At 40.4% G+C, this 21,503-nt stretch overlaps 1 protein-coding gene across 1 annotated transcript; it reads left to right on the forward strand.

The window, feature by feature from the left end:
- Nucleotides 1–1,758: 1,758 nt before the first annotated feature.
- Nucleotides 1,759–20,169, forward strand: LOC5577538. Its single transcript, XM_001656501.3, has 6 exons — nucleotides 1,759–1,984; nucleotides 2,043–2,263; nucleotides 5,978–6,659; nucleotides 6,817–8,190; nucleotides 13,674–15,528; nucleotides 18,419–20,169. Exons 2-5 carry the CDS (start codon nucleotides 2,213–2,215, stop codon nucleotides 15,506–15,508), a joined length of 3,942 nt encoding a protein of 1,313 aa, XP_001656551.2. The 5' UTR covers nucleotides 1,759–1,984; nucleotides 2,043–2,212; the 3' UTR covers nucleotides 15,509–15,528; nucleotides 18,419–20,169.
- The last annotated feature ends 1,334 nt before the right edge of the window (nucleotides 20,170–21,503 follow it).

Consider the following 21,503-nt stretch of genomic DNA (forward strand, 5'->3'; position numbering starts at 1 on the left):
AACAACCCCAGTGTTAAAACTAAAAGCCCTGTGGTGTTTTTGTCGACTAATGTGCGAACGTCAAACATGATCAAAAGTGTCAATGTTCAATTGGGTCCTAAAATTTTTAATGAAATCTTGTTTTTATTTAATAACACGAAAAAGCATGTTACTGTAACTACTTTGGCATTTTTTCCCGCTCAAATAATGGCTATATCATGTTTAAACTTTAATTTAAAAATTTGGTCCATAAATGAACCTTGACACTTTTGATCATGTTTGACGTTCACTTAGTCGACAAAAACACCACAGGGGTTTTAGATCGACCACTGGGGTTGTTCCTATCTGACATTTCGTAAGGGACACGGAAAACAAAATACACCCAAAATTTGAGTTTAAGCCAAAAGATGTGACAAAATCTAAAAAAATGTTTTTTGGGCTTAAACCAACGGAAAACATTAGAAAATTGAGTAAACATGTGTTTTTGGCCTAAACTTAAGCGTTTGGCACTAAAATTAAGACAGGGCTTTAGGACCCTATTATGGACCCAATTTTTAAATTAAAGTTTAAATATGTTATAGCCGTTGTTTGAGCGGGAAAAATTGCTAAAGTAGTTGCAGTAACATGCTCTTTCGTGTTATTAAATAAAAACAAGATTTCATTCAACATTTTAGGACCCTATTTTTACGATTACCGAAAAAACCCAGTAAATCACAATATGTTTTGATTGATGGAAATTACTGACTTAGTCAGTAAAATTGTAGAGCGTTTTTACTGGCTTTCCAGTTTCCCATGCTCCATGCTTTGCTTTTCAGATACTGTTTTTTTCAAAAATCAATACAAATTGAAACCCAATCGACATGAACATGGACATCGACATGCATTTTTCGTACGAATTAACATCTACGGTATGCTCATATCTCAGTGGAAGTAATCGAAAAATGTGTAACAAAATCATTATTTAACTCCTATCGAAGTAAAAGATATTTATCATGGTTGTATTCGTCGTTACAGCTAATATCAAGTGACTCCTATAAAACTACTTATTTCTACTTCTTGAATATTTTTCACCCAACATTTCTTGCTTTCTGAACTTGTTTTGTTTACTTCTTTCAGCCAAGCTACACAGAAAAAAGCAACGGTTGTTTTACGCGAAATTAGGAATTTGACCAAAATTGATATAAAACCAATAAAGAACAATACAGTGTTCTGTTGTTACAGTCAACTCTCCATAACTCGATATTGAAGGAACCATCGAGGTAGCCATGAAAACCAACTTTTACTATGGTTCTCTAACTCGCTATCGAGATACGAAATATCGAGTAAGGGAGAGATGACTGTATATTGTTTTTGAATTGCATATTCAAACAAGAATAATGTTGCTTGGACATTAAATTACAATACGCTGTATTGTATCCAATACGTTATATTGTACATTAATGGTTTATTCCATTCACAAAACCCTATTTGTGATAACATCAGTTTTGAAGTGATAGTTGTGCAATGCCAACTTCGGCGAGCCAAAAGTTCACGAAGTACCCGAAGATGACGCGCGTGGAGAAAGCTGCGAACAAAATTTTTCGCAGCCTTGTCGTCACCATCAGCTGATGGTTTTGTTTACATAATTTTCGTGACTAATACAAGCAAACACATACTAAGAGCCGGACCTGTTATATGACATCGCCCCGCTGTACTTGTGAAACGATGTCCTTAAATTTTGCAAACTCACTGGGCAGTCCGAGTGCACCAGTCTGTTTTTTTCTGCGGATCTCTATATGATGTTGTTCGCTCGCAATCTGTCATCAATCCAACAAGAAAAAAACGCGAGTTGTAAATTTTGTAGGACATTCCTTGTTTCGCCCAGATAAGCTCCTGGAAAATTGTAAAAATTTAGTGAATATTGCATCCAAATTTGAAATATTATTAGCTCAAACAGTAAACTGTGCAACAATGATTCGCAAGAAACTGTAACTCACGAAAACGGCTGCGAATTTCATCGAGACAGGTTGGTAGTTTGTGTTTATGTTTTCTTGTTCGGATGTCTCATCAAAAGCGATTTGTAGAAAATTATGGCTTCAACAAAGACGAAAAACAGAACGACTGCAGTTTGAGAATCGAAAAGTGAAACTGCTAACTGCTCAACCGGCAAGGTCAGTTGGAACCTGAGAAACCAGCGTTGCGTGGAAGGCTCATCCATTGATTGGCGCTCTAGAAGCTTCCGGAGCTTTTGGGAATGTCTGGCATGTTTAGTTACAATAGAGAAGCAGTGCGGGTGAAAGTCAAGGTAAGAATATGCAAATTGCAGGGCTGGTAGCAAGTCTCCTTTTTTAGAGACTTGGTGCTTATTTTAATATAAGCCTCAAATTCTCTGCTTTTAGTGGAAGGTCTCCTTTTAAAAGTTAAATGGTCTCTAAAGTCATCATATTCCTCGTTCTGCTTGTAGCGAATTTTAGATCATAATTCTAGAGGTTCCAGAGAAACCTACAAAGATACTTAGGCGATTTTTCTCCAGGAATTCCTTTTCAGATTCCTCGATGAAACGCTTCGGGAATACTTCTAGGAATACGTCCACAACCTCCTCAAGAGATTTTTTTTAGAAAATAATTAAAGAATTTATTCATTATTTCCAGATTTTCACTAAAAATTAGTATACTAAGGTGAAGATGAATCGTAGCCATACCTCAAATTTTCAAGAGCACGGATCTGGAGAACCAAACATCCGTTTAAGCTGAAAACTTAATCGATTGATCATTCGCTGGTGGTGACCAATCGATTAAGTTTTCAGCTCAAACGGATGTTTGGTTCTCCAGATCCGTGCTCTTGAAAATTTGAGGTTTGGCTTCGATTCATCTTCACCCTAAATCTTCCACTGATTTCTCCTGTAGAACCCTCCCCTTGGTTATGCGACCTTGCCGCGATGGGAGGGCATAATTCATTAGCCCATATGATGGAAACCAAAGGCGTAACCTGTAGTGGTGGTATAACATTTTTTTTTGCTTAAAGCCGCGTCATAATTCATATGGCATAGACGCAATAATATCTCGGATGTGATCCAAAGGACGTTCTGCGTCGTTGATAGCATTGATGCCCATTTCAAATAATTAATCTATTCGAAGTGGACATTAATACTATTGGTGACGATCAGTTTGCCTTTTGCTAACCAGAATGATCCGTAGTCACTCTTACTATTAGCTAGCTAGACACATCGTTATCATGTACGACGTAGGGAATATTACCCTGAGGAAAATGACTAGTAGATTCACTGAGTACAAATAAGTGGCGACAATCTTATTTTAATATGGTTTTTACATTGCGAAAAAAAATACCTCTTTTGTAACAACGGTATAAATAATCTAATTCCAGCTTCATTTTCGCAAAATTTACAAGTACCGTAAACTGCCGTAATTCAGCACAGTTAAGGAATAAAACGATTCAAATTATTAATTAAAAATGAGTATCGCATCAACAAAAAAGCTTTATGAGTGGATCGCTAGCAATTCTGTTGTAGATTATGGGAAAAATATAAACTATACTGTATTCATAATTCACAAATGTGATTTTGTTGAAAAAGTTGAGTTGTAGAAATTGCCTAATTCCGCGCACTGACGAAGCAATCAAATTAATAATAATTTTCATGTAAGGCTGCATCCATTTATTACGTATAGTCGGGTCTACCCCGTTTGGCATAATGCCGTATGGCATAATGCCGTTTGGCATACAGTCATTTGGCATAATAGCTGTTTGGCATAATGTCATTTGGCATAACGGTCGTTTGGCATAATCGCCATTTGGCATAATAGCCGTTTGGCATAATTGTGAAAAACATTGAATTTGATCATTTGATTCCTTCCATTAAGCAAAGGGGTGTGTATAAACTGCTCACGATCGTACATTCCGTTGTCAGTTAGTGATAGGACATACTTCTAATTATCATTTTTCAAGGAAACCAATATCCAATAAAGTTCTTTTGGAATTGCATCATCCATGACTTCCGGGGTCATTTAGTCCAGGATATTATGGCGCATCTTTAACAAAAATACATCCAACGCCTAAGTTATTCGATGTCATTTGAAAAAATAAAGGAACATGGAATTTTATGACGCTTCTTATGGTACGGCATATGACTGTACCACTGCAGTATCTTCCTTTTACAAATTATGCCAAACGACCATTATGCCAAACGACTATTATGCCAAACGACTGTTATGCCAAACGACTATTATGCCAAACGACTTTATGCCAAACGACTTTATGCCAAACGACTGTATGCCAAACGGCATTATGCCAAATGGCATTATGCCAAACGGGGTAGACCCGTATAGTCATCTATGGCCGGACAGTTTGAATTTTCCAAAAACGAATAATGATATAAGGATTTTAGTATTCCAGGATTATACCAAAACACATTTTTGCAGTGGATACAAACTATGACGTTTTCATGTCCAAATGTAAACAAACAGTAGCTGTTAAAAGTTTCACTCTGATACAATCTACCAAAAAGTAGGTTTGCCAGAGCAAACCATGCTTAGATGATCATTCAATTACTTTCAGAGCAACACTGCCTTTTTGCTGTAGAAAATAGTAGCCTGGATAGAAAATAATATCACCACTGTTGCCTGCCGAACAGTTGATTAAACATACTACATGCAAACCCTTTATGATGATGAATAACAATTTTTCCTGACGTCCAATCAAAATGTGGTCTTCGGCAAAGTTGTAGCTGGAAGGATTTCACATTAGAGGAGTTTGTTCAGTTTCCCATTATATATTATGACGAAGAGATTGAGGGCTGAACGCAAAAAGTTGTCGTGTTCCATAGAAGTCTTCATATAAACTTTAAAAAGCATGTGCACAGTCAAATTTCTTCAGAATCACTTCAAGCTTTGGGAGGCTGTTATTTACCATAAATTAAAATCGTTTAAGCATAGGGGAGCCAATATTTCAAAATTTGCATCACTCTACTGGCCATTCCATTCCATCACTCGAAATGAATTGACTGATGCGCTAGCTCGTAATAGAGCATCGCATGACTTCATTGGCCCTGAACCAGCTATTCCGATTCCGAAATGCTGGGTAAAGCTTCAGATCAATACTTGGGCGGCAACTCAGCATAAACAATACTGGAATAGTTTTGAGTCGTTTTGTCAAACAAAATTGTACATTACTGAGCCATCTCCAAGGGTGGCGAAGTATTTGACAAATCTGTCAAAGCAGAATTGCAGTCTCTTGATTTAATTGTGAGCATTTACAGGCTACTGATGACTCAACTATTACATGGCAAATCTTCAGCGTGATGAACTTTGGCCTTATTACCTCGCATAGTTTGGCCAATTTGGCTCTTGATAAACACATATTTTTTTTAAAATCTCATAAGAAAAAACATGCAATGCTCTCAAAGTAATGAAGCAGTAAACATATTGTCAGATAGTGGACTGAACTAATTGAAAAAGAAATAAATAAAGCTCGTAAAAATAGCCCATATTGCATTGAGAAGCTCTTACAAGTTTCATAATTTTGGCTGCTAAAATCTTCTTCAGAATTTAATCTTACTGTCTACTGATACTATAAACTTTGTATTTAGAGTTGTTTGAATGAATATCACTGGTAGAATTCCTGGATATTTGTTTGGGATAAGTCGTGGAAAATCTCTATAGGAATTTCTGGAGGGATGCCTGGAGGAGTCCCTGAAAGTATTTCAGTATAAATCTCAGGCTTCTCATCGAAGAATGTAAGCTGAAATTCTTGGCGGAAAATCGCTTAAGAATCTGCAAAGGTTTTCATGGAAGCATTAAAATTTCGCACCACGAAACACAAAGGAAAAAAAAGAATGACTTTACCATTTTAATTAAAAAAGAGACTTCAGAGACCTTCCATTAAAATAGGATACCTTTTAGAGGGTTGCATTGACATAGTTACCATCTCTTTAAAAGAACTGATACAAGCCTAACTGTCTATTGGACTTCAAGATTGTAGGTGTTTTAACAATCATTCCTTTCAGAAATACGAGAACAATGCGGAAACGGACACCCGAAAGTTCAGCGTAGACCCTCAGATCACCAGTCTGGAGGTGTTGTGTTCGATTCTGGCGAAGGCGTTTGATCTACGGACGGATTTCGGCATCAGCTACAAGGCACCGGATGCTACTGGGCAGGAAAACTACCTGGTAGTTCTATCGGACTGGGACCTGGAAGCGGCTTTTCTAAGAGCACACAATCAATCGATAGCATCGAAGAGTGAACCGTGTCTCTACCTAAGGGTTGACATCAAACCATTCTCGGTCACTTCGGAATGGGACGGATCGGTGAACTCCGGTGGGATTACCCGGGAACTGGTCTCGCTACAGCAATCGATTGGGGCGGGTCAGAAGTATGTGCAGAACAAACTTCCGGGCCTGATCATGAATCACATGGAAAAGACGTTTTCGCTGGTGCAACGGGCGCTGAACTTGTCCGAAGACCCCATGATGACGCAAGCTATACGACCTCCGCTGGCTGACGCTGAATTTCGAACGTTTTGTGACTCGGTCGGACAGGTTGTGGATCCGGCACAGCTGCGGAAGGTCATTTATTTGGGAGGAATTGATCCCAGCCTGCGGAGGGTTATATGGAAGCACATATTGAATGTGTATCCGGAGGGAATGACCGGCAGGGAGCGAATGGATTACATGAAAAAGAAATCAGGTACGTAACAGAGGGATGCAATTGTTTTAACCTTGAGAAGATACTGGGGTCATAATAACCCAAAATAGAATTTCAACTTCCGATATTTCCGAATCATTTTTTGTAATATCTGCGGAAGGTTGAACGAAAACCCTAATTGATTTTCTATTTCTTTTAGGTGAATATTACAAGCTTAGAGACGTGTGGCGCACAGCGGTACAACAGGGAAACATTGTTGGCGAATTGGCCTACGTGACGAGCATGGTTCGAAAGGATGTACTACGAACAGATCGGTTACACCCGTTCTACGCCGGTAGCGACGATAATCAGAACATAGCTTCACTCTTCAACGTGCTGACGACCTACGCCTTGAATCATCCGGCTGTCAGTTATTGCCAGGGCATGTCCGATATCGCTTCTCCATTGCTGGTTACAATGGCTGACGAGGCGCAGGCTTACATTTGCTTCTGTGCCATCATGACGAGGCTGAGCTGCAACTTTATGCTGGATGGGATAGCTATGACCTTGAAATTCAGTCACCTTTCAGAATCGCTTCAATACTACGACCCGGAATTTTACGCCTATCTTAAAATGCACCAAGCAGATGATTTGCTGTTCTGTTATCGATGGTTACTCTTAGAGATGAAACGAGAATTTGCCTTTGAAGATTCGTTACGAATGTTGGAAGTCTTGTGGAGTTCACTTCCGCCTATGGCTCCCAAAACCGAACTAGCTCTTTTTGAAAAAGAGTACGAACCGCCACCGGTGGAGCTTCCTCAACCCAAGAGTCCGACGCAGGTCGTTTTGAGGACTCCGCGTGAGAACCCCTACACCAAGATATGTGCTCTCAGACGACAGAGTTCGGCACTTTCGCTAAGTTCCTCGTGCACCAATCCGGTCAATATTGTAAACGGTCCAGCAAAGCTGGATGCAACGAAACGACTGAATCTCAGTCTTGATGAAAATATCACTCGTGAGACGTTATACAACAATAAGAACGTAAACAAGGTGCATCAAAGTTTGGACGAGGCCAAAATCTCATTGGTGAAGCAGCGGAAAATAATTCGCAGCGTCGGCGACGACGATTTACTGGAATGCAACAACCCTGTTCAAGGCGCAAAAGATGAATCAGTCGAAGAAGACGATAATGTATTTCAACCGCCCGGACTTCCACCGGTTTTACCAACGACGCTAGGAACAAATCCGTTTTTGGACAGTCCACCGGAATCCGAGACCCCATCCGACACCCAAACTCGGAATGAAACTGAAACGAGCCATGCTCAAAAACCGCTCCAAAATCAAACAGTAACGGAAGCGAAGCCCACGCAAAGTAGGCAGCCACAATTGCAGCAGCAGCAGCAATATCAATCGCAACCACCCAGTGGAGAGAACAGTTCGCGAAACTCGCCCATCAGCAGAAGCAAAAGTCTATTCTCGGCAGGTACGGGAAATTTGATTGCACGGCAGCTTAATAGCCAGCGGAAGAACTTCAGCTCCACGAGTGGGGGTCATTTCAAAGATTTGAAAGAGAAGCTGGCTGCTAGTAAGAAAGGTAAGGACTTGTTAGATGTTTTAGGTGATACACAAAACAATTAGCAAATTTGAGTTCACTGTATTCTCGATAGTAAACCTCGTATCAGGTTCAGAGCTAAAGTATATATTCGCACGAAGTGACCAGTCCACTGAAGTCTGTTATAGTCGGTCTGTTGCTTTCAACGTACACGTTTTGTATCCGTAGATAGCCACCAGAAGTATTTGACAAATTGATTTTGTTCACATTTACAAGTTATGGGATCTAAGCCGGTTAAGTAATCAGTAAAAGGCCTTTTTCGCAGCCATTACACGCCTTTCCACTTCACGTTTAATTGTCACAAGTGTTCCCATTTAAACTAATTGTTAAAAAACTTCAAGGTACTACTATACCACTAGGCCTCCCTATATCGCTACAGGGTGTCGACTACCTGGAAAAACCTGGAAAGTCAGGGAATGTCAGGGAATTCAATTTCTGACCTGGAAAGTCAGGGAATTTCACTAGAGGTCAGGGAAAAAATATCAAGCTCCATACAAAAATTACAATAATTTCTTACTTGCTATGAATACGATCTTTGAAACAACGGGAATCAATCTTTAAAAATTCACCATTTGGAAAACGCTTTTATGCATAATTAAGTAAAATGTAATCTTCTACATATACTTAGAATTCATATTTTTCTGACTTAAGGTGAAGATGAATAGAAGCCAAACTTCAAATTTTGATCACTATCGATAAATGTTTCAGCTCTGAACACTGTTTGTTTTACTAAATTTGTGTTCCTAAGATTTATGTTGTGATTTTAACAATGGTAGATAAATTTTTCGAATGAATATTTTGGACAATTTCACTTATGTTATATTTGTTGTCAAATTGCATATCATGTAGCGTTGGGCGATTTTGAATCAATGTTTGCATTCCGATTAATCGTTTCATTGAATCGATGTTTGCAGCATCTAAAATCGGGTGAATCAATTTTCTTCATTCGATTTTTTTTTTATTCGATTATGTTTGTTGAAATCGGTAAATATTTCTTTATGTGTTGATGAAAAAGAAATCAAATTTTGAACTATTCCAGAAGTATTAAATCTGTTTCATTGAATTTCAAAGCTGATTTCAATGAAAGATGTTAAAATCGAAAACAAATGCATGTCTTCTTATATCAAATCTTGAGTTTTAATTCAAATTCGATTGATTCAAATGATTCGATTAAATCGGTGAATCGATTTGGAAGCTCAAATAGGAATCGATTCAGTATTATCGATGTTATAGTAAACAAACACTCAATGTCAATATCATGATGCTTTCATACTACATCATACTTATGTGGACGTTATACTGCACATGACTATTGAAAATATCATTAACTATTATTTTCAATTATCCATACATTTTAGAAAATGTACTGAATTAGGGTCCTATCGTTACTTAAGGATTTTTTTTTTATCAGGAGCGTTCTCATAAGTATGCCCAGTTCGTTTTTTTTTCTTAGAAAGAATATACTCAGGGAATGCTCCAGAAATTCTGAAGACGCCTCATAAAATTCATAAAGCAAAAATTTTATTTTAAAGCATCTGCTTGATAATCCATTGAAATTTTATGAGATATACTCATAGAAGAATTTCCCCGAAATTCGAATTGTGAAGCCATGAACTGTTATAACTGTGCGTTGTATTCCTGAGATGGAGGGGGAGGTGGTTGGGCTTGAGTGTTGCACATGGGATCCGACAGTTTCGATCTCGGTGGGCCGCAATTCAAGTTTCGGTGAAATGATTCGCACTCACTCACTCACTCATTTCATTTCACCGAAACTTGAATTGTGGCTCTCTGGGATCAAAATTGATCTATTTTGTGTGCAGTAATCAAGCTTAAACATCTGCTTTTCTATCTTAGGAGGATAGAGCATGGTTGTAGTAGTTCGTGGCTTCGTAGTTCGGAAAATGTTATTTTCGAGGAAATGAGTCTGAACAACACTGGCTGGAGGCACGATATTTTTTGACAAATTCAATAAAAAAGGAATTCTCTAACAATTTTTTGAAAATCCTTGAGGCGTGATTAGTAAAATTCTTAGAGAAAGCTTTGAGTTAGGGTTGCGGAGCTTCTAGGGGGAAATCTCAGAAGAGCTCTCGAAAAAGCATTGGAGGAAAACCTTGTAAACACGTTTAATAATTCCAATAGGAATTTCTGAGACATCTCTGGTAAATTGCTTGAAGGAATTCAGAATCTCAGCAAGAAAAATACCCCACACTGATAGCTCGTCGAAAGTTATGTTTGCTGAGCGCTCGGCGATGTTAATTTTTGTGAAAAGCTTTGAAACATGCCAAGACTCGGTGAAAAAAAATCAGTCTAGAGATGCATTTTGAACAGAACATGAACTTGGCTCTTGAACAGAACACAGTTTGCGGCGTGGTAAGAACATAAGCAATAAATTTAGATATCAATAACAAGCATGCTGGATTTGCATCATTCAATTGATCACGTGTTTCCATATTTTTGTGATTTCTGCAAGGCATGTAATAAGTTACAGCAAATGTGAGCTTTGCTCATGCTCACGCGTTCAATGGCTAAGAACATGAACATGATCAGAGCAAATGCGTCTCTGGAGTAGGGTAATTCGCGTAATGTTGAACGGCTAAAAACCTCGCCTATGTTGAACACTCTGTGTATTCCTTATGGCTTGTTCAACAATTAGCGAGCATTTTGACCGTTCAACGATTTACCCTATACATTATGCGAACAGTTAGATATGTATCTTCTGCACATATCTTATTTTCGTTGAAATTGATCAATTTCAGTGGCCTGGATTTTTTCTGGAAAACGACTGGAAGGTCAGGGAAAGTCAGGGAATTTTATTTAAAAAAATGAGTTGACACCCTGCGCTACCTGCTACCATGTACTTGGTTTTGATAGTGCCACGATGTTCCATCTCTTTTTCCATTAAGAATCCTGAAAGGAAGGTTGAGAATCCTACAAAGGTTCTGATAAATTCTCTCAGGGATCTCTCAGAATCCGCATAAAATTATCATCAGTATCCTATCAGGATTCTCTGCAGGATTCACATAAGATCCTTCGCGGGATTCTCATCAGAATCTATTCATAATTCTAATCAGAATTCTTCTCATTTATATCATATTTCACGCAGTATTCTCATCATAATTCTCTCAGGATTCTGTTCCAAATTCTATCAGGAGTCATCAGAATCCTCTCAGGATTCTCATCAGAGATCATCTCTCGAAATGCTTGTTAGAATTCTCGTAGGAATCAGGAATCATCCTAGTATTTTCATCAGAATCCTGTCAAAATTCTTATCAGAATCCTCTCACTATTCTCATCAGAATCCTTCCAAGATTTAATCACCATCGATGCCCAATTCTCTTCAGAACCACGAATCTTATCAGAATAGTTCCAGGATTTTCATCAGAATCCTTCCAAGAAACTCATAAGAATCGTTCCATCCATATGAGAATCTTGTAGAGATAAAAATAAATCTCTACAAGATTTTCAAATTTCTCTTCAGAATATTTCCAGGATTCGTATCCAAATCCTTCCAGTGTTCGGGTTAAATTCATTCCTGGATTCTCATTAGAAATCTTTTTGGATTTTGATCAGAATTCTGGCTGCAATTTCATCATATTTCTTCCAGGATTCACATTAAAACTTTCTAGGATTATCATCGGAAACATTGCAGAGATTTCATCTGGAATTCCGGGATTCTTAAAGAGATTATTCCAGGATTCTCAATATAATTTTTCCAGGCTTCTCATCAGAATCCTCATCAGTATTTTCATCAGAACCCTTCGAGTATTGTCACCAGAAGCTGTCCAGGATTTTTACCAGAAACCTTCCACGGATTCCATCGGAAATCTTCCAAAGAACTTATCAGAAACCGTCCCTAATCCTTAAATCGGTCCTTGGAACCAAAAATGGTGTTTCATTAATTTATTTAGTTAACATCTATACAGATAACACTGAATCAACAATTTCACGCCACAATACTCGGTTCGTGGCTGCATCTCTCCATCCTAGGTTCTGCCCCACGCTCGCCAAATCGATACGCACTTGATCCGCCCACCTAGCTCGCTGCGCTCCACGCCTTCTTGTACCAACCGGATCCGAAGCGAACACCATCTTTGCAGGGTTGCTGTCCGGCATTCTTGAAACATGCCCTGCCCATCGTATCCTTTCAGCTTTGGCCACTTTCTGGATACTGGGTTCGCCGTAGAGTTGGGCGAGCTCGTGGTTTATCCTTCGCGCCACACACCGTTTTCCTGCACACCGCCGAAGATCGTCCTAAACACCCGACGTTCGAAGACTCCAAGTGCTTGCAGGTCCTCCTCGAGCATCGTCCACGTTTCATGCCCGTAGAGGACTACAGGCCTCCGTATTTCACGGCTAACGTTATTCTCAGCCGTCAGCAAGGATCCAAGGTAGACGAACTCGTCGACCACCTCGAACGTATCCCCGTCTATCGTAACACTGCTACCTGGGCGAGCCCTGTCGCGCTCGCCCCACCAGCTAGCATGTACTTTGTCTTGGCCGCATTCACCACCAGTCCAACTTTTGCTTGTGGGCTTCGTAGACGTGCGGTTAGTGTCACTAAGGCATTTAGCCGCATCGTGCTAAGGAGTGTGGGTTCGATTCCCGCCTCAGGTCGGTAAACTTTTCGTGAAGAATGTTTTCCGACTGTGCCGCTGGGCGTTGCATGCTAGTCCGTTGTCTAGTGTGGTGCTTCCTTCAAAGGGCATAAGTCCCCACTGGAAGCAGTAACTTGTCAGTGTCTTTTTTTTATAAATGTGCGGCCGGCGATGTCCATATCATCCGCGAAGCAAACAAATTGACTGGATCTCGTAAAAATCGTACCCCGGCGCTCCGCATAACACCTTCTAGCGCAATATTGAACAACAGGCACGAAAGTCCATCACCTTGTCGTAGTCCCCGGTGGGATTCAAACGAACTGGAGTGTTCGCCCGAAACCTTCACACAATTTTTCACACCTTCCATCGTCGCTCTTATCAGTCTCGTGAGCTTCCCGGGAAAGCTGTTCTCGTCCAGGTGTTATGAAACTTGAATTCAAATGATTTCCTGTATTCAAAATGGCCAGAGAGCTTCGAAAAGGCTTCCGATGGTCATCTTCTGTCAAGTAAATATGACATCATACGGCACAGTATGGAAACCAACATTTGATTTATGTTATTTAGAAATTTCAGGACGTTTTTTGCGAGAAATGTTGAGTATCTTTGTAAGTCTATGGAGCATTTCCTCGAGAATTCAGTGAGGGATTTTCTGAAGAAACTATGAGATAGTCTTAAACAAATCAATTTACTATACTTTTTGTTGGCCATTTTACTTGGAAAGGAGACTTTAGAGCTTACATTGAAAGTAGACTTTTATGATACTTGCATTGAAATGGTGACCAAGTCTCTAAAAGGAGGCCTGCTACAGCGGAAATAATCATAAATCCTATCTAACAAAAATCTAACTATACGTATAACTTTCTATTGCAGGGATATTTGCCTCGCTAGACAAGTCGGACGCTGAGATGTCTTCCGGTGCCGGTCCGCAAGGAGACGATCGCAAGCCCAAGCTTGTAAAAAACTTCAACGAGTTCCTCAGTTTCGCAGCTATGAACCGTAGTCGCATAAGCGACCGACTGAACAATAAACGGATTACATCGTCGCTGGATTCAACCGGTAGTACCGTGACCATTACGACCGGTTCGTCCATAACTGTGGACGATGATTCTACGGAGACAATCGAGTACGATGAACTGAAACCGAAACCGCTGATCAAGCTGACCAAGTCTTCGTTCGATGATTCGGATTCTTCTAGCGTTGGGGTGGCCGATTCGTTCACGGCAGTGTCCCGTTCCAGCGACAACAGTAGCTTCATCGTGGACGACAGTTCGGTTTCGGTATCGCCAGTCCATCAGCCACTGCAAGAGATCGACATCAGCAATGGGGAGGAGGATGAAGAGAGCGAAAAACTGCAGTTCCAGCAACAGCAAACTCAGGACGGTAGCAGCCCAGATGACTCCCAGGAGTACTTCCCAATGACAACTTCGATGACTCGAGAGCTGAGACTGGAACTCGAGAATCTGGATCGGCACGTCTTCGGGACTGACTTCCACAGTCAGCAGCGATTCTACACGCTGGGAGGTTGCATCGATCTTGATACTCCACCGGAAAGCGTGGATTCTATCAAAGCTTTTACGCAAACAGAGCCCATCAGTTATCGAAAGCTGAATCAGAATGGTTCCGGGGACGCTATGGAGATTCAATCTGTGGATGAGATATGTGATCTGAAAGAACTATCCAGCACAGATGTGGTTCGGTACCGGGAGAAGAAGCGTCCTATAAGTGACATCGACATTGACAGCAAGCGAGTCAGTACCTCCAGTGCCAATGCGGACATATTTGTGTGGGAGAATCCACTGCATCAGGTGGAAAGTCCTCTTTCAACCGGTGGAGGTGAATTGTCGCTTTGTCGGCCCCTTACAACCATGATTGAGCGCAGTGCGACCACTCCCGATGAACATCCGGAACTTGAGTACGACGGTGAAATCATCGTCGAAACGGGTGCTGGTAAAAAATCTGTCACTCCAATACGCCTAATTCGCAGGACAGGTGACCATTCCAACAGTACCTCCAATCGGAATTCAATGGTGCTCCTAGATTCCGATTCGGACGATTCTCCTGAGAAACCTCCCGTGGTTGGTTTTAGATTTCATCCGAACAATCCTTTTTACGAAGAAAATTTCTCCGGACCGATTCGTATCCCAGCCAAAATGGCAACGGCCTCCCCCTTCGAGGGAACACTGGATATTCCGCAGACAACGAACATCGCAGGCTCCTGCAATTCCTTCGAGGAAGCATCCGAAGCTTCCAAGGTAGACTTAGCTATCCAACAGCCATCGGTTAACGTACCAACCAACGTGGCAGTTCCGGAAAACGCCGATTCCATCAAGGTGGCCGGAGTGCTACCGCCTCCGCATGAGTTCGGAGGTGGGAATCCGTTCCTGATGTTCCTGTGCTTGACCATTCTTCTGCAGCATCGGGACTACATCATGAAAACCGGCATGGACTATAACGAGATGGCCATGCATTTTGACAAAATGGTACGGAAGCACAATGTGGTGCGGGTGCTGAATCAAGCACGTCAAATGTACGCCGAGTATCGGAGGATGTATATGCAACAGCAGCAGCAGAGGAGCAACGGGGGAAGTGCCAGTATGAGCAGCAGCATGTATGGGAATCTAGGAGGGGATGCAACGAAGATGGTGAGCAACGGGACGGTACAGCCGCGAAGGAACACGACAAGTGGGTTGACCTTCATAACGTAAGCGGTGTGGCAGAGAGGCAGGTATGTGTTGTTCTGTGCTCATTTTGTTTAGGCGTCAGGCCTCATCCAGTTTCACTGTGTTGCTTTATATCTAGGAGTTAACTACCTTCTACCTTGATGGCTACAGCGTAGCGTTACGCCATTGCCGAGCGTATTGTAAAGCTCCATCTTCGTTGGTCTTGGGCGATACTTCTCCAGTTGAACCGAACGTCAGGCCCTCTTCCACTGTGTACAGCCAGCGTATTCTTGGTCTTCCACGAAGTCGCCGATCTGATTCCCTGCTGAATATTATGTTTGCAATTCTTTTTTCCGACATTCGCACTGTTCGCAGCCGTAACACATCTTTTCACTTCGCGAGAAACGTCGTTGTCACAGATCAAGTGTTCCAAGGTAAACAAATTTTTCAAAAACTTCAAACACATCCCATCAAACACTACTTCGTGTAGGCGCTTCGCAAGCCTATCTATATCTCCCCATGCAACCATGTACTTCGTTTTAGTAGAATTAATGGTAAGGCCTATCCTCGCTGACTCCCTCTTCAGAGGCACAAATGCCTCCCTCCACTGACGTGCGATCGATTCCAATAAGGTCGTTATCGTCCGCAAAGCCAAGGAGCATGTGCGATCGTGTGATGATTCTCTGTATGTTTCTCTGCTCGCCAGATCTCCTGAAAGCACCCTTGAGTGCAGTGTTGAACATTAAATTCGAAAGTGCGTTTCCCTGCTTCAAACCGATTATCGGCACAAACGAGGTTGACACCTCGTCTGCAACCAGAACACTATGCGCTTAATCAGTCTATCAGCCTAATAAGTTTCGCCGGAAAACCATGTTCAGACATTATCTGTTACAGCTCATTTCTTTTCACTGAATCGTACGCCGCCTTGAAATCAATAAACAGATGGTAAGTGTGCAAGTTGTACTCCCGAAATATATCTAGGATAATTCGCAAGGTAAACATCTGGTCCGTTGTCGAGCGGCCCTCACGAAAACCAGCATGGTATTCGCCTCGAGCGGTCTCAATTTGTTAAATAGGATGCCGAATTCAACAGGATAATTTCTCTATAATTAGCGCACTCCAGTGTGTGCCCCTTCTTGTAGATTGGGCGTATGAGGCCACCCAACCAACCGGTAGGCATTTCTTCATCTCCCAATACCTTCAGAAGTACTCAGTGGATCGGCTGCTAAAGCTGCTTACTTCCGTGCTTGAGAAGCTCTTTCGCGTTCTCGTCTTTCTCAGCAGCCTTAGAGTTCTTGCACTCGCTGATTAAAAAAGCAACCTCTCTTATGGTCGGTGGGTCCTCAGCTCGAACGTCATCATCAATGTTCATCTTGTATATCGCTACATTTACATTTCTATCGTTCAACAATTGCTGAAAGTGCTCCTTACCCCTGGCAGCCACTACCGTTTTATCGGTCAGCAAATTCTCTTCTCGATCAGTGCACATGGCCGACACTGGTAAGCTATCGTGCCACGCGTAATTGATCGTTGCATAAAATCCCCGGATATCGTTCCAGTTCATGCTATCTTGCGGTTTAGCTACCACAATTTCTTTGTGCTGCCTTTTCTTTTTGCGGTGGATTCGCATTTATTCAGTTCTTGCTGCCCTGTACTGCTCTCTGTTCTGCCGGGTACTGGCCACAAGCATACGGCTTCTGGCAACATTCTTCTTGTCACTCTCTGGCACTCTTTATCGAACCAGTCGTTTCGTCTTCGTCGTTGGCCAGTGCCAATCACTTCCCACGCCGTTGTTGTCATAGCATTGTGGATGGGGTCCTACTCCAGAAACGTTGATTCTTCCTAGTTGGTCGTCTAACTGCTGGTGGTAATGTGCAGCTACCCCCATCAGTCGACAAGCGTTGGATATTGAAGGTTCTGTTAGCTCTGAAATTCGTGACGCTGGATAACCATTCTCATTGTTTCGTACTCTCTGTCCGATCACGGACACTTGACGTATGGGCAACTCCTTTCTCTGAAGAGAGTGCCAGCGGGAACAGCAGTTTTACCGATGTTTATTCTGCGATGGCTTAATGAAAACTGATACTCTACAAACATACTCGTTCCCTTATATACCGTTGCCTAATTTACCACCCACAAGACTCGTCTCCATTGGTCGTTGCAACAAACGAAACATGTTCCTACATGTTCGTCACACGTCTCTCTCCATGTGCAGTCCGAAAAATGCTAGCCGTCGCATCTGCAGGTGTGGTTAGTCGCCGCATGTCGCTCATCAGCCGCCAGCCAATACATAATTATTGCCATTCGGGTGGGTAGTGCGTGTATAGGGCGTAGGGTATAAGGTAATAGGGTGATGACAGTTAACATATTCACAAACATTCGCACTGTGCGCGAACACTCTATATTTTGCTGGAGACTAGATACTAACATCCACTAACATTTTTGGTCATGTAAGAACAATGTTACGCAAGTAAGAATATGTCGCAGTATATATCGACTTACCCTTTAGATGATATCAGATGGGAAAGTGCACTATTTGAGTTAAGTACACAACCCTTAGATGGCGGTTTTTGTCATCGTCTGACCCGTGGAAGCGAAGGGTAAGGACTTGCGAGGATCAGGGCTGTATTGGTTTTCAACAAAATATATCTCCAGAATTTTAAAAATCATACCTGGTGAAGAAAAGAAAAAAACAGTTATCTTAAGTTATCTCATAACAATAATCCCATCCCCGAAATAGTCACTTATGACGTAAAAAGTTATAGTGACGACTTCCTTCGGAAGGGAAGTAAAGCCGTTGGTCCCGAGATGAACTAGCCCAGGGCTAAAAATCTCGTTAATAAAGTCAAACCAACCAACCAACATTTGTAGGGTTTTAGAACTGCTCGACCGAATTTTTCCGAAAGTTTTTCGAATTTCACATAGTAAAATGTTTTCTCAACCTATTTTTTTCAGGTACGCCCATACCTGCACTGAGATTACCGGAGAAGCAAAGCTGGAACACAACTGTGATGTGTGAAGTGAAACGCGTGAGAAAATTCAATTTCATGATGACAAAACTCCAAACCTCTCGTAAGGTCAGACAAGATGCACAATGAACCCACACGGCCGACTTTTGTTTCTAAGTCAACCATCATCATCTACCTGTTTCTATCTAGTTTTCCAAAGATTCTTTGGCCTCATTTGAGTTGTGATATTTATGAACTGACTGATTTAAAACAAAGTACTTTTAGTATATAAACTTTTACAGAAACAGTTTTTGATTTTTATGGTTTTACAGTTTACTATTTAAGTTTTCTCGCTATTACTTTTTATTATCGGCTCGAGACGTGCAAGTTACGAGAACCATAATCGCATTTCAAACTTGAAAACTCAATATATAAAACGATTATACATAATACCAAGCTGCAAAGTCAATAAATAGTTTTCGATAAAAAATAAACATGATAAAAGTTAAAGTCAACATTACAATTGCCTATTTAGGGTACACGATGCTAACGATTATACCAAATATATATATTTACCATTAACACTTCCCAGTTTTAGAGGAAATAGATAGACATTACAAAAAAAATAAGTCACCGAATGAGTTTCCGTTTATTTTCAAGTGGCAGTTGATGTCTGTGTTCCCAGCACCAGTAGCCTATAGAGAACAAAGTAGCGTGAGTAAATGTGAGCGTATTTCCTTAATAAAAAAAAATATCCTTCGGCCTTCATTCTCAACATAACCAAAGGAATAGAGCTTTCGTTTAGTTGCCAAGTTTACAACAAGTTTTGGAAGTTTGCAAATTAATACACGAGAAAAATGTGAAACTGGGATTTTATCGGACTAATCAAAACTTCCAAAAAACTCTCTTCCGTAACAGGAGAAAGAACGAGTCAAAGTTTTAGTCTCAGAAAACTGAAATGCCATCTTAAAAATAGCGACAGTCATAAAACGTAATACAATAAACAAAAGTAATCAGCACAAACAGAACAAGAAGAGCCATAAGTTTCGACTACTATGAAATTATAAACACAACATCAAATGCTTTCAAACCGTGTAGGAAATACAATAGAAGAAACTTGAAACAAGTACGTATTTTGAATGCACCTTCTGCTTTGCTTTGCAATCAACGCGTAAAAAAAAATAATAAAACGGCGAACCGAATATTTCACAGGTACCATGAACGCTATACCCTTTTTCTTGCGTAATATCCATTCATTGAGGTCCGTGTGTTATTAACACTAAGCAATACAAAACATTCTTTATCAAAATATCGTCTAAACTAAACGAAACCTAAATTGAAAGGAAAATACTTGGTGATCTCATCATTCCACTATTCGTTAGGTCCGAACCTTCAGCGGTCAAGAAACATTTCAGTCAACGTAAACTATTGCTTACTGAAACTTTTTTCTTTCTGTATTCACATTTACATAATCGAGTTTTATACAGTAAATCACCGAAAATTGTCAGTAATAATTTAAATTATGTTTAACTTAAACTTACATGCTAGGGTGAATGAGTGGATACCAGGCTAGCAATGATTGAAACAAGCACTAATCTAAGAGAGGGTTGATCACAGTGAGGACTTTTAAAGTTCCAATCAATATTAGCTCGGAAGAAAAACAATATGGATGTTGAATCTAGTGAAGCATATTAAGCTAGGAAGAGAAAATTATTCAAATAAATCAGAATAAAGCTCGGATTCCAGTGCAAATCCAAATTATAAAACTTTTTTTTTTCTTACATAGAAATTCCTGATGAACTACTGCAAGGATCAAGGAAGAAGTCTTGATTGATTTTCTAGATAAATTGCTAAGCTAATTAAAAAATAATCGAATCCCTGTACAATATACAAAAGATATTCCTTGAGAAACATCGGACGGAATTCCTGAAGAAAATTGTGTAGGAATGATAGGATAAAATATTGGAACAATCTCTGGAACCTTAAATACCCTTCTGAAGAAACCATGTAGATTTTTCTTGATAGCACAATTCGCCTAATGTTGAACGGCTAAAAACCTCGCCTATCGTTGAACAGTCTGTGTATTCCTTATGGCGTGTTCAACAATCAGCGAGCATTTTTTGTTCAACAATTGGCGAATTACCCTAATTATCCGAGAAAAGTTCAGAAGAACTACATGAGTGATTTTTGGGTGAAATGCTGCAGGAATTAACAGACAAATTTCTAGAGGAACTTTATGAGGAATCTCTGATAGACTTTATTGAGTAAATCCAGGAATAATTTGCGATGGATTTGCTGGAATAATTCTGGAGTATTTTTCGGCAGAAACCATATATGGAAGATTGTGGATGATTCTAATGATCCTTACACGAAATTCTTCAAAAATTCTGAAATAAACCTCTGAGGATTTATTTGGAATAACTCCTGTAGGAATCATAGGCGATCTGCTAGAATGACAACTGAAGAAATCGATGTAACAATTAGTGGTCGAATAATATGGAAGAAATCCTGGGATAGTCCTTGACACATTTTCAGGGTAATCTCTATCGAAATTATTGGAAGGCATTGAATTTCATAGAAAAAAATTATGGAGAAAATCTACTAGCTATCCCTTAAGAAAATGGTGTAGAAATGCAATTAATGAATTTTTGACATAATTAGTTATGATCACAAAGATTACGAAAGATTCTAATAATCCTTCAACGAAATTCATCAAAAATTCTGGGATAAACCTCTGAGAATTTCGTTGGAACAACTCCTGTAGGAATCTTTAGAAGATCTGCTTGAATAACAACTTGAGAAACCGGAGGAAGAATTCAGTGGTCAATTACTCTGGAGGAAACAAGGATGGAAAAAAATCGTCTCTAGCGACAAACAACACGGTATCCGAACGGTCTAAGAGGGCCGTCGCTCTTGCAGCAGCATGATTTGAAAACCTCACCACGCGCGCATTGCACCGACATAAGGAGCATCCGATGCAATGTTTGTCGTGGGACAAAGAGTTTATCGGATAATGTTACAAGTAGCGATCAACTTGAATCATGGCGTATTCGCGCTATTATTTTTCGTTAAAACCATGCCCGAATGATTTT

The sequence above is a fragment of the Aedes aegypti genome, chromosome 2, assembly GCF_002204515.2.
Source record: "Aedes aegypti strain LVP_AGWG chromosome 2, AaegL5.0 Primary Assembly, whole genome shotgun sequence".
In the NCBI taxonomy this organism is placed as follows: domain Eukaryota; kingdom Metazoa; phylum Arthropoda; class Insecta; order Diptera; family Culicidae; genus Aedes; species Aedes aegypti.